The sequence below is a fragment of the Camelus dromedarius genome, chromosome X, assembly GCF_036321535.1.
Source record: "Camelus dromedarius isolate mCamDro1 chromosome X, mCamDro1.pat, whole genome shotgun sequence".
In the NCBI taxonomy this organism is placed as follows: domain Eukaryota; kingdom Metazoa; phylum Chordata; class Mammalia; order Artiodactyla; family Camelidae; genus Camelus; species Camelus dromedarius.
The window spans coordinates 100,540,177-100,554,432 of NC_087472.1; the positions used below are offsets into that span (position 1 = coordinate 100,540,177).

The 14,256-nt window shown below is 41.5% G+C and overlaps 2 protein-coding genes across 4 annotated transcripts in view; both read left to right on the forward strand.

Annotated features, from left to right (window-relative positions):
* Positions 1-7,441, forward strand: part of ADGRG2 (adhesion G protein-coupled receptor G2) — an 80,120-nt gene extending 72,679 nt beyond the window's left edge. The window contains exons 26-28 of the mRNA XM_064483356.1: positions 1,543-1,644; positions 2,640-2,792; positions 5,711-7,441. Coding sequence (XP_064339426.1) covers positions 1,543-1,644; positions 2,640-2,792; positions 5,711-5,895 — 440 coding nt within the window. The 3' untranslated portion in view covers positions 5,896-7,441. The remainder of the gene's footprint in view (positions 1-1,542; positions 1,645-2,639; positions 2,793-5,710) is intronic.
* A 1,913-nt stretch (positions 7,442-9,354) lies between these two features.
* Positions 9,355-14,256, forward strand: part of PHKA2 (phosphorylase kinase regulatory subunit alpha 2) — a 72,901-nt gene continuing 67,999 nt past the window's right edge. For all 3 annotated transcript variants that reach the window (XM_031445786.2, XM_031445787.2, XM_031445788.2), the window contains exon 1: positions 9,355-9,667. In XM_031445786.2, coding sequence (XP_031301646.1) covers positions 9,590-9,667 — 78 coding nt within the window. In that variant the 5' untranslated portion in view covers positions 9,355-9,589. The remainder of the gene's footprint in view (positions 9,668-14,256) is intronic.

Sequence of the window (14,256 nt, forward strand, 5' to 3'; positions counted from 1 at the left end):
ATTCCTAGACTTGTGAGTTATCTTGTTAGACCAGCCCGGCTTTTCCTTCACAGAAGGATTGTATTGTTTCATTTATAAAAGGGAACAAATGCCTGATTCACAAGGCTATTGGATTGATGAAAAGAGAGATGTGAACAGGTTCTGATTTGGGCCTTGGGTACCCCAATTTTGATCTCTCAAACATGTTGTTCCTCCCCTAATGCAACCAGGTGTAGTCACCCAGGGTGGCAGATGGACAAAGGTGTGCAGTATCTGACATTTTAGTCTTCAGAGTAGGCATGTGTACCTTAGCAGAAGCAAACCTGATACTTTAAAATGAAGGTTTTAAAGTAGGTAGATTGAGGATTGGAGAGAAAGAGAACTCAGAATTCATCCACTCATTCAGCTAATATTTATTTGCTTTAAAAGCCTTGGGGAGTGGTAGCGATGGGGCTGGGTGGGGGTCCCTGTGCCTGCATGCGGTGGGGGGAGCCAGAGCCTAGGGCCCCTTTGAGAATGCCAGTGGAGAATTTCCTTGAACAGGTTAGAAGGAGGCTAGAAGGCAGACAAGGACATGGCTGCAGTGCCCCAGGTCTGGGAGGATGAGGGAAGGCCCGGGGAAGGAACATAGCTGTGGACTAGAGAGGAGGAATGAGGGATATGAGACAAAGGAGGAGATGGCATTTGCCAGAACTTGGAAATCAATTATACCTATGGAGGGATGGGGTGGTAGGAACTGGCAACTGAAATAAAAAAATGCACAGTGTGAGAACTGAGTTTCAGTTTTATTGGGGGACTTAATGAGGACTATAGTCTGGGAGACAGCCTCTTAGACAGCTCTGAGGAACGGCACTGGAGAGCTAAGCAGGGAGGTCAGTACATGTGTGATTTTGCAGAAGTGGGTACAGGCAGGCTCACGTCTCAGTAGAAGGTTGCTGCTAGTCATGAGGCACAGATACCTTAGTTAATGATTTTAGTGCTTTTCTAAGTGTGGGAAGATGCAAGAAAATAGATTCATAAAATTTTCTCCTGAAAATGTCTATTTGAAGGTCTGTTCTGCCAGTTTTCCCAGAGCACAGAGTGCCTCATTCCTGATCTGCATCCTGAACTTCTCTCAGGGTGTGTTGAAGTCAGTGACTACAGTGGCTAATGACTCAATCCTCGTAGAGTGGTGGCCAGCGACATCCTTTAGTTGGCAGAGCCTAGGTCTGAGCTGGCATCCTGGGTGGATGGCTTGAACTTCCAAACGTAGGAAAGGCCAAAGACAGGACGTGAGAGGTGAGACGGTGAGTTTAGTTTTGGAAATATGGAGTTATCATTCTTTTCATAAGCACTTTTTTTAATCTCACAGAGGGAGAGCCCCCCTCCCAGGATGCCTTGAGATAGCAAACTTTCCCAGGACTTTGTTTTTGTTTTTTTGTTTTGTTCTGTTTTGTTTTTCAGTTTACAAAATTTCACTTTGCCTATGGCTGCCAAAGATTTTATCTTTTGTGCAAAAGGAAGCTCGTAACATTCAGGTCTTAGTTTGAAATTCATTGTGTTATGGTTTTTCCCCCACCATAGGATTTTTCATATTCATCTTCTACTGTGTAGCAAAAGAGAATGTCAGAAAGCAGTGGAGGCGGTATCTGTGCTGTGGAAAGTTACGACTGGCTGAAAATTCTGGTAAAGATTTACTTTACTCTTTCTCCTTCTCTTAAATCTTGAGAAAAAGATTGTATAAGTTAAGATCCATAGCAATTAATGCTGAAGGGCTATCGAATCTGGAAATCAAGGAACAGAACCTGCTCAACAGAAAATATCCATTGTGAACATTAGGGGAAAAAAACCTAGTGAATTAAAAAATAATTACTCATATCTGGGAACTTAGTGAGCGATAGAATTAATGGCCTAGTTGCTTCATGAATGAGGCAAGAGTGAAATTTTTAGAATTCATTTCCTTTTGAGCTCCTGTTTATCCAAAGTTATTTTTAATATTTACCTTCATAACTTTTTAAGTCTTGACTTGACCTGTTCTCCACAGATCCTGATCGTCAGTTGCATCATTTATTTGTTATTGGGCCAGTCTTTTTTTATAAGCTTTAGCATACATTTGGTTATTTTGAAGTTATTTTCAGGTATGCCCTGCTGGATTATAGACCAAATAGCTCATTTTTAAGAAAATAAGAAAAGTGAAGTACTCTTTGAAAAATGAAATTCCTTTTGCATGAATATTACCCATGTATAAAAACTCTGCAGTATTGCACAGATCTGGTTGCACAAGATCAGAAAATGGCAGTACCTAGAGTTCAATCATTTGCCTGGATTTAAAAGCCATTAGTCATCATAGCAGGTCGATTTGTGTTCTTGTGAAGACAGTCCTTGGCTCCGAATTATTACCCAATCCAGTGGATATTTATAGACACAATCAAATTAGCCTGGTCTTTAGTTCCAAGAGAATATAGGTTACTTTTAACTAGGCAATCATTTAAAGGACAAATGTAGACAGTCTTAAATGAAAATACATTTGATCACACTGCCTTGTGAAATGCGGGATTCTCTGTATGATCTGGAAGTGAGAGAGGAGCTGTAGAACGAGTTACACTGTGATCTGTCTCCTGCACCTGACCTTCAACTTTCCTGCCCTGTGTTTCTGTAATGCTTATTTTACTCTGCTGCAGACTGGAGTAAAACTGCTACTAATGGTTTAAAGAAGCAAACTGTAAACCAAGGAGTCTCCAGCTCTTCAAATTCCTTACAGTCAAACAGTAACTCCACCCACTCTACCACGCTGCTAGTGAACAATGAGTGCTCAGGACTCATGAGCGGGAATGGTACGTATGTCTCAGTATAGTATTTCTTAAGCTCGCGTTTGTTTTACTAAAGTAGTTTTATCCTTTAATGGCATTTTTGCTAAGCAAAGTGAATAATTACATATATGACTAGTGGATCAAAATGTGGTTCCCTTATAAAAGAGTAAGTTTATTAATCCAAATTTATTCATTTTAGAGCAATTTTTTTAAGATTTAGTTTTTTATGATGGGAATTGATTGACAACCTAAAAGTTTTAATGTTGCAAATCCTGACTTAAGTATTGCCCAAAGACTTCAGTCCTATGCTATTTCTGTGCAAGCAGTACCTAAAATAGTCGGTAAGACTATATTGATTTTTAGTATATCTATAGTTATACACATCTTCAACACTTTTACACCTTCCTATTTTTTGCTTGCCTTGTTTGTTCATTCTTTTCCACAGTGTCACTGCCTTGTGACAGTGCCTAAATCCTCATGAATATATCAAATACTGAAAGATGAATTGTGACCAGTATTGGTGACCATATATGTATGTCTCAGATCATTGCCACTGTGCCTCCTTAACTCATTAACTCTGACATTTCTAGCCAAAACTCCCATTACGTTTTCTTTCTTTCATAAGACTGGGCTGTTCATTACTCATAAAAACTTATTTCTGTCTTCTTTGGCTTCTTAATATAGCTTTTGCACTTTTATAAAAACTTAAATTCTGCTGGTATACTTTCTCCTTCCTGGAGAATTTGCCTTTACTTATCATTTTAGAATATTAGTTATTTTCATGACAAATTCAAAGAAATTTGTTCTTTCAAGAAGGTTCATATACCTAACAAATAGTTTTCCAGCCTCTCATAGATGCAAGGTCCTACTGAGACTTTTAAATGCCAGACTTTTAAAATACAATAGAATGCCTCTAAATCGAGGCTTCTCAACCTTGGCACAGTAAACATTTGGGGCTAGATAACTCTTTGTTGTGGGGGTTTGTCCTGTGCATTTGGGGAGGTTTAGCAACATTCCCTGGTCTCCACCCACCAGATACCACTAGCACCCACCCACTCATCCCAAGCTGTGACAACTGAAAATGTCTTCTAATATTGTGAAATGTTCCCTGAGGGGTAAAATCCCCACCCGTTTATTGAGAACCATTGCTGCATAAGATGAGAAATAGCTGCCATGCGGCCTTAGCTCTTTACTGTAGATCCAGGGGGAGAGCTGGGCTCTAGGCCACATGGCTCTATCAGGAATGACTCAGTGTAGGCAAACAGAGTAGAGGCAGTGACAATCAAGGCTGTTTAATAAGTTAGAGTGAGAAACCAGTTCCAAGTAGAGAAATCAGAGGTGTGAGCTAAGTCATCAAGAATCCTAAGAATCCCAACAAATCAGTAAAGCCTACTGCTTTGGATAGAAGTGTTTGAAGCTCTTAAAGCCAGATTTTTCCATATTCTAGAAAGAACTCAGGGATAACACCTCACTTGCCTAGGCTATCAGTATGTTGCCGTCCTTCGGGGACTCGGATTCAATGAAAGCAGCACATTTTGCACAGCTGTTTGACATGGCTGATTTGACACAGCTGTTTCTGTTGGCTGACAGTGAGGGTGGGGTTATTTTAAGCCACCAAAATGGCCACATGTTTAATATCAGGTAACCTGCACATTGGATGGACATCACTGACTCCTCAGTCCACACATCAGGATCTGGGATGGAAGAGAGAAAAAGAAGCTGGAAGTTCAATGGTGTGTTTATTATACCAGGTCAAATGGTTCCTGCACCAAAATGTCCTCAAACGAAAATGCCGAAGTCAGGACAGCAGCCTCAGACAGTTGCATGCCCTACTTGAGCTATGCCCAGAAATGGAGCTGTGTTAACCATATCCATCACCTGTTTGTGTGACACTACATATTTCAGTTATGTGCTAGGGGCTTGGCTACCAGCAGCCATCTCACTCAGTACACAGGACCACAGGCTCAGTTTGGAAGAAACATCACATGTTGACTCTGCCACTTCTGAGCCATGTAACCTTGAGCAAAGCACTTTCTGAAACCTTAGTTTCATCATTTGTGAAATAGGGGTAATAATAGGGCTCATCCTGTCGGATAATAAATGAGATAATAAAGTTCTCAGCACTTATTATTAGTATAATTGTGGCATGAACTAGCAATGGGCTTGTTATTCAGCTTTCTACGTTGTCTTCAAATGGTGTAATGGTCAGAAAGATAGTGCCAAGTAGCTAGAGGGTCCCAACGGCTGTGTCCACCCCCCCCAACACACACACACACACACACACACACACACACACACACACACACACACACACACACACACACACAATTCAGGGCCTGCTTGGGCTGGAGGAGGCCCAGCTGCTCCCTAGCCTGGACTCTGAGGTTGGAGTTGATAGTTTCCTCTTGGGAATCAGTTGTATCCTGATTTAATCAGAGGGCTGGTTTAGTCTACGAGAGACAATTTTTTTCTTTCCAGGACTGTTGTCACTCTGGGTTTCTCTGTACAAACTTTTATTTTGTAGGAATCTTAGGGAATCAAGAATGGTATAAGAGATCTCTGTTAACTTTTGGGGGAGATCAGAATATTACCTTAGATTATTTTACACATATGCTACTATTTGAAGTCAATATATGTTCAACCAGAGTTAGGAAACAGGCCTTTTAAAATCTAATATACTGCTTGGCTTCATATTTTGACCATTTAATTTTTTTTAAGTTGCCATAGAGACCTGGTTTCTGAATCATTCTCCAATTTTTTTTTTTTGCTTATTTTAAGTGATCTTAGGAAAGGAATGAAAAGTAAATATGACAATATATCAGTTTTTTAAGAAAAAAAGACATGTGCATGTGTGTACTTAAGAAGAAAGTGATGTTTAAGTTTGTTTATTTTTTAAATGCTTTCTGTGGATACTTCCACTGGTTTTGTTTTTCCTCATACAGGGAATGCTTCTACAGAGAAGAATGGTGTTTCCTTCAATGTTCAGAACGGAGATGTGTGCCTTCATGATTTCACTGGAAAACAGCACATGTTTAACGAGAAAGAAGATTCCTGCAATGGTAAAAGCCGTATTGCTCTAAGAAGGACTTCAAAGCGGGGAAGCTTACATTTTATTGAGCAAATGTGATTCCTTTTCTGAAAATCAAAGCATGTTGCTTGACAGTGTGAAAATGTCCAGTTTTACCTTTTACACAATGTGAGTTGTATGAAAATCAACTAATTTTATACTCAGCAACCTCTGGCGGAACATAAGCTAATTGAGGGCAATGGTTACTATTGGAAGAGGAAACCAAAACATTATACCATGGTTCTTAGACTTTTGTGATTTGGTTTCTTATCCTTCATTTTAAAAGAAGATTGATTTTAAACAACACACTAAGAATAAGACTCATTTTAAAAAAATCAAAGTAGTTCATTTCCAGCCCCATTTACAGAGGCTAAGTTATCTTTGATAACATCATATAAAGCCACTGTTGACTTCAGCCTGCTGGTGAGTTTCGCTGTGCATGCCTTTGTTGTAAATAAGCTAAATTCTAGTGACCCCACATGTCAAAAATCTTACTTCCACATTTTTGGTATTTATTTTCTACTGTGTAAATTTCTTTCTTTGTAGAATCGTGGTTGTGTTGTTGTGTCTAATGTGATAATTCAGAAAATCTTTGCTGGTTCAGTGAATTCTAAAGCTCCTTTTGGAGACTGTATGGGATATGAAATACAGGAACTTCTTGGAAATCTAGAAATGACGCCAGCCAGACTGGAAAAATGTAAGCAGACAGTGCCACAATTAGCTCATACAGTGCCTTGGAGTGAGTTAGAAAAGGTGGGCAGACACAGCCCAATGGGCTCATGATTTGGCAGGCAGAGTGGGGGCCATATTTTAGCCCCATTCACCCGTTTGGGTGTACCCTTGTTCAGGGTACAACCTGTACAACTGTACACAGCATCTAATACAGTTACCTGTCTCCTATCATCATCCCTAATCATCAGTTTATGGAATCTGCACCAAGATGTTTAGCTTAATGCCTTGGTCACAGAGAGGGATGGAACTGTAATCTTGACCATATGGCAGGAAAATTGTGAATGTAGAGGAGATACATACACTGCCACTTCCCAAATCCCCAGAGCCTTTCAGAAAAGGGGAGTTAGAGTCATATTACTTTTTAAAAGAGATGTACATAAGGCAAAAAAAAATCATATTGCTGTTCTTTAAAAGGCAACTGCATGGTACTTTGTTGATTATTATGACTGGTACACTCTGGCCAGCCAGAGCTATAATTATTTTTTAAAATAATTGTCTTGAAGAATGTATAGTGACAAGGGGGAGCAGCTATTGGGAACAGTGAACTATCCTGCAATGCTGTTGTTTCCATACATGTCAAACCCTGATTGCTCCTAGTCATAGTGGGTCTATCTTGCTTCCCACCTACAGCTGCTTGAGCAGTGCCTCAAGTGTGTCCTTATTAGGAACATTTCAAAACCCTTTAGTTAGGTCTTTCACTAAGGTTCCCTTGCATATATTTCAAGTGAATGTTGTATCCCAGACTAACCATAATAATAATGTAATACACTTCTGTGAGTGCTGATTTGTCTTTGCAATATTTCTTCTCCAATTTATTTAATTGCCTTGTATTTATATGTTAGAATCAACAAAAATGTTAAAATCGCCAAAATAAATTTGCAGTTAAGTCCTTTAAGTTTGAGAACTTTCACAAAAAGAAAACGTTTGTGATCTCTTTCCCTGGCGGTGGAGCATGGAAGCAATTGGACCGGCCTGATGAAGACAAACTGAACAGTAACCTCCTTTGGCAGGCAGCCAGACCACAGCAAATTCTGCATGGTCAGGGCACATCACATGGATTGTTGTATTATTTAAGAGCCAATAGCAAGAGAACAAAAAGCATGTGAGATGATGGATTTGGTTGAGTGACACAGATTTACGTTATGGAATTTCTAAAATGAACTTGGTTAAGGACCATACATAGGGGACCCAGCTGAGCAGGACTCATTTTCTTTCATTCATTCATTCAGTACTGAGCTACAACTATATGTTCAACACTGTACCAGGCACAGGAGGAGATACCAAAGACTGTTTCAATGAGTAATTTATAATCTAGTTAGAAAAACATGACACACATGAAAACAGTAACAATATGAGGCAATACATTATTGTCAAATGATGATGAAAACAGCTATGATTTATGAAGTACTTTTTCATGAGCCAAGCTTGGTGGTAAGTGATTTATATTTATCCTCTTGAGCATAACCACCCTAGGAGGTAGGTGCTATTACTACCCCCATTTTACAAATGAGAACATTGAATTTCAAACAGCTAGAACAGCATGCCAAAGCTCACACCACTTGTAAATGACAGAACTGGAATTTGAACTCGGTTGGAACTGACTCCAAGATCTAAATTCTTACTAAAGAAATTGTCATGGGAATTCAGAGTATGGGGAGGGCTAATAGGGAAAATTTGGGCTGGCCCTTAAAGACAGGCTTCAGATAGGCAAGGAGGTGGAGGAAAAAGCTTACTGGGTCAAGCATACAGTAAATGCATGGAGACTAGCAAAGGGCTTGTGGAAACCATTATATTAGGCGAGCAGTCCACTGGAATTCACATGGGACCAGATTTTGGTGGAAAATTAATACTGGGCAGAAAATTGTAAAAGTTGTAGGTAATTATCAGCCACGAGAAACTAATGCCAAGTTTCAAGTTGTAGGCCTGGAGATGGACTGCAGGTCAGGCCCACTGAGCTTCTCCTAGGTGGCTAGGGGCGAGGCCGCAGGCGCAGGGGATAGCTGGGGGGCACTACCCTGTCCAGTCGGCCACTTTGCCTTTCCCGCTGGGCCACACTACTCTGCTTCCGCACGAGGGCAGAGACGCGACCAGGGGCAGAGCTAAGATTCTGGCCCGCGGAGGGGCGCCCAGGCGATCGCGATGGGCGAGCTTATTTCTCCCACCTCTGGTGAGGTTAGCAGCCCAACTGGGAGCGTTCTGCTCCGCGGGGGCGGCGGCGGAGCTAGAGGGCCGGGCCGGGGATGGGGTTGTGAGCTCATCTCAGGGCGGGGCGGGACCTCTAGCGACCAAGCGTGTTTAGGGGCGTTTTGGGCCCCTAGTGCAACCGTCCCCCGAACCTTGCTCCACGGCCCCGGCTCCGCGGGTTCCGCTCTGCGCCGCGGGCGGGTCCAGGGGGGCGGGTCCAGGGCGTCCAGGTGCCCGCGACGGAAGGGCCTGTTTCAATAGCCCCGGCTAAGGTTGGGGGGCGGCGCAGAGGTAGGAGGCTCAGAGAGACAAACTGATTCCCGCCCGGAGCTAGGTTCTCCGCTGCTCTTGCGGGCAACCTCGTTTTCCTTCCCCTGGGGCCCGCGACTCGGAGGGTTCCGTACTGCGGCGGAGGCGTGGCCGGGGGCGGGGCTGCGAGTGGGCTGCGGCAGGCGGGTTGGATAGGGTTGGCTGACTGCCCGAAGACAAAAAAGGCTCGACGAGGGCGTAGTCGCTCCACACCCGGAACCAAGTTACGCGCTTCTCCCGCGGGGCCGCCCGGGACGCACGAGCGTCGGTAGCGCGGCGGGCCTGGTCAAGGCGGGGCCGCCATAGCGCCAGCCCCTGTATCCGCCCCCGCGCCTTTCAGCCGTAAGAAACTAGTTGGCTCGTTTTCCATTCATACTTAGATTCTGTCATTTAAAGAAGTCCCTACCTCTTACCACCGGGCTCCCTCCTGAGAACTGCCCAAGGCTCTGAGTGCTTGGGAACCAGACCCGCTAGGTGGCCGCACCTCCACGCAGCAGGTCGAACGCCACGGCCCGGGAGCATAGCGGAGATGAGGAGCAGGAGCAACTCCGGGGTCCGCTTGGACGGATACGCACGGCTGGTGCAGCAAACCATCCTGTGTTACCAGGTAAGGAGGGACCCCTAAGTGCCCTCTCAAGGCATTTATTCTACTACCCAGCCCCCTCTTGTATTCTGAGACTGCAGTTCAGAGGTTTCCTCTTTAAATCTAGTCCTTGCTGGCCGTTGTTAACTCCCCACCTCCATTACCACCCCGTCCACTTTACGAGTCAGAGGACCGAAGGGCTGTGCGGCTACGCTTTACAGAATTCTTTGACCACTGTTTGGGATCGAAGATATAAAGAGCCCCGTGGGTGCGCTGGGTACAAAATGCATCTTTTTGCACTGACTCTGCTTCTTTTGGATCGAGGAGGTGTGTGTAGGTTGAACAGAGCGCACTGAATGAGGATGGTGACCTCTGGACTGGGAGGACAGTAGACAGGAGTGAAGAAGCTCCCGAGGTCTGCATCTCACTCCGGGTGTGGGGCGACTGCTGCTGTCCCACTCTTGTTAGAGACTACCTTCTAGGGCTTTAGGGCTTACTCTGGTTGCTATTTTACAGATGAGAAAACTGAGGGCCAAAAAAGTTACTGCGGGTAGTAGGGTCAGACCCAAACGTAGGTTTTGCTCCCAAGTTGAAGGGAATCTGTGAAGCTGCCCATGTTGTCTGGCTCCTGTTTTTTTATTACCGGCTAAGGTTTTATGTGGGCCCATCATGTAAGACCACTGGACTATTTTTATTCCTAGTGAAGACAACAGCTATGTTGCTTGCCCTTAATCAACAGCAACTATTTATAGGACCTCCATGTCAGAGAAGGAAGGAAGGGGCATTCTACGGTTAGATGCCTGGCCTTCAAGATGGGAGCCATGGTCACTCGCAAGCCAGTGACCGTTTTCCCTTTAGTCAGTTTCTTAGCCTTGTTTCTTCATTCAGGAAATATTTATTGTGTATCTATTATGTGCAAGGCACTCTGTTGCTGGGCTTACAAAGAAGAATAAACGCTTGCAGTGCAGTGAGATGTATACGTAGGAAATAGGTCCAGAGTCCCTTGTCTGAAGTTCTTGGGGCCAGATGTGGTTTGCAAGTCAGAAATGTTTGGATTTTAGGGAGGTAGTATACATATATATTCTCTAGTAACTGCAGTGGAGTCTGGCAGCACCCCTTAATCAAACACATGATTATTTTCCACATCAGAATATGAATATTCACACTGAGTAGGAAAATTAAAGACTGAATATAGTTTCACATCAGTTCAGGTCACCTTTTGCCACCAAACAAGCTTGCTGCAAACTTATGAAAACACTTTAAATTTTCAGAGTATACTGGCTTTTGAAATTGCACGTGAGGACTGTGGTCCTTATTTGTGGGTGCTTAGCCCAGTTTGGGGAGCAGGGAGGAGTCCTGGAAGAGATGACGTTCAAGTTGAGAACTGAAGGAGGAGTAGGCAGGCAAATGGGGGTGATCTGGTGATTTTTTTTCCCTTCCTCTTTGGAATATAATTACTTTCACAAAGTGTTTTAAAATTCAAGTTGAAAATCCTTTCCCTTCACTACTGTGGTGGAAGGAGCTTTAAGGAGAACTGATCAAGCTTGGTTCTTGTGTCACACCCAGGTTTGAAGCTCTGCCTTGAACAGTTTGGGTGAGTTTTACCCAACCTCTCTGAGTCCATGCTCTTATCTATAAAATGGGGATAATAACACCTGCCTCCCTCGAGGTATTGTGAAGAAAAGATGAGTGCCCAGTGTGTTACCTGGCCCTCAGTAGGCAATTAGTAAATAGTGAGTGCTGTTGTGGTGTTATGACTTTGATAGAGGCCACACATACCCAGGCCACAAGTCCTCGCCTCACCACCCTGGCCCATGATGCTCCCTTTCCTGAATGCCCTGTTACAGCTACTAATTGCTCTCTGGTCTTTGAACATAATTATGTCTTCCCATTGATGCGGTGAGATTCTTAAGCACAGAGACCTCATCAGTTTTGTTCCTTTTGCATCAAGCAGTGCTCTCAGCACATGAAAAGTACCCTTATGTCCTTGTTGATAAAATAGTTTCTGCAGGCTCTGAGCCATCTTAGTGACCCAGCTATTGATCCAAGCTTACCTTCCCCCAGGAGCAAAAGAACTGTCTTCCCATTAAAGCAAATCTGCAGCATTGGACTTTCCTCTCCAACATTTTAATGATTAAAAAAAATTTGTCTGCGCCTTTAGTTATATTTATTTTGGGAGTAGTTGGTGATAAGCCCTCATGTTTGCCCTGTTTTTCCCTTCCTGACTTAATAGTCAAGCTCTTCTGGTTAACCAGAACACTCCAAGTACGGTTCTGCTGGGAAATCCATGAGTCTGCACGTGCAGAGTCGCATTCCTTCCCACCTTCCCCCACCCGGCCCCCACCCCACTCCAACAACTAGTCTTCACAGGTGTAGTGCCCTAATCCATTTAGCACCTCGTTGTCTTCTGAGTGATCCTAGGCAGGTCACCTCTCCCCTCTGTAAAAATGAATGAGCAATTTTGTGCTGTGCGTATTTTACCACAATAAAAATATTGAGTGGTTTCTAAAGTTTGTTCTATCTCCCAGCTCCTGTAGATATGCGCAGATGCTTATGAGGCATTTTTCAATGTCAGCTGATACAAACGTTGACCTCTGTTTCTGATTTGCTTTTTTTTAATTGAAGTATAGTTGATTTACAATATTATGTTAGTTTCAGTTGTGATAACTTGGTGATTCAGTATTTTTATAGATTATATTCCACTTAAAGTTATTACAAAATAAGGGCTATATTTCCCTGTGCTATACAATATATCATTGTAGCTTATTTATTTTATACATAGTACTTTTACCTCTTAATCCCCTCCTCCTGTCTTGCCTCTCCCCCTCCCCTCTCCCCACTAGTAATTATTAACTTGTTCTCTTTTTGTGTGTCTGTTTCTGTTTTGTTATATTCATTTATTTGCTTTTTTTTTTAGATTCCACATATAAGTGATAACATACAATATTTGTCTTTCTCTGTCTGGCTTATTTCACTAAACAATATTCTGTAAGTCCACCCATGTTGTTGCAAATAGCAGAATTTCATTCTTTTTTATGGCTGAGTAGTGGTCCATTGTGTGTGTGTGTGTGTTTGTGTGTGTGTATCACATCTTCTTTATCCATTCATCTGTTGATGGACACTTAGGTTGCTTCCATATTTTGGATATTGTAAATAATGCTGCTATGAACATTGGGATGTACATATCTTTTCTAATTACTGTTTTTGTTTTCTTCAGATATATACCCAGGAGTGGAAGTGCTGGATTATACAGTAATTCTGTTTTTAGTTTTTTGAGGTCCATACTGTTTTTCATAGTGGCTGCACCAATTTACATTCCCATCAGCAGTATATCAGGATTCCCTTTTTTCCACATCCTTGCCAATATTTGTTATTTGTGTTCTTTTTGATGATAGCCATTCTGACAGGTATGAGGTGATATCTCATTGTGATTTTGATTGGCATTTCTCTGATGATTAGTGATGTTGAGCTCTTTAAACTGAGATCAACTTACATTGATTTCACTTATTGGCAATCATTTAGCATTAAGTATATCAAACTCATAATCATTTGTTAGAGGTAATGGTATGTTCATATCAGCTAGCATGTCAACTAATTCCTTTTCCTGTGTCTGTGAAAGAGAATTTTTTCCATTAGTTATTTGCCAAATGTACTTACTGCTAAATATTATTTGAATCTTTAAGGCAAAGAAGGGAAGGGCTATATTTACAAAAGGGTCCTTTTTGCAGGATTGGTTTTGAATATATGGAGAGTATAAATATATACTCTAGGGAGTATCTTCAAATATGTGTTGACTTAAAAAATAAAAAAAGAAATTCCTAGATTTATTTTGGCCTAGATAAGAAATAATAAGTTTGTACATTTCTTCAATATCAACTGTTATAAGGTTCCTTCAAAAAAGTGTTACGTTCAAAGTGGTGATAAGAGAATATGGATCAGAAAGAAAAATAATGAGCAAGGCAGTGTTCACTATAACTGCAAGTTATTTGGTATAAAAAGCAGATAATTAAGAGACCAGGACAGTAAGTAAATTTAAAGTGAGGAGAATGGGATAACTAAAACATGCAATATGGAACAAATAGTAGTAATAATAAAGACTAGTTTGGGGGAAGGTTAAAAGAAGATATAATTAAATACTGGAAAATAATAACATGGCAGAAGAATGGGAGGAGACTGGAGTTAAACCTGTTTTTTTTTTTTTTTTAATTTTAAAGATGTATGTGTATAAGAGACAAACCTAAAACAGAAGATACTGAAAGTTTGAATGTAATTTAGTGGGATAAGATATACTAGGAAAATGCTAACCAAAAAGAAGTTGGTGTAATTATACTTACATCAAACAGAAGATTCTGAAATTTTAAAAATTCTATTATTAAGAATAAAAAATGTAAAAAAAAGAATAAAAAATGTTATCACCAGATGATGAAAGAATAATTCACCAAAAACTAAAGCAATTCTAAACCCATAGAATACTAACACTAATACTAACAGCTTTAAAATACATAAAGCAAAACTTGACTTAATTGTTAACAAATCCATAATCAGAGTGGGAGTTTAAAATTCCCTTCTCTGAGATACTGATGTATCAAATAAATAAGTAGGACATAGAAAAT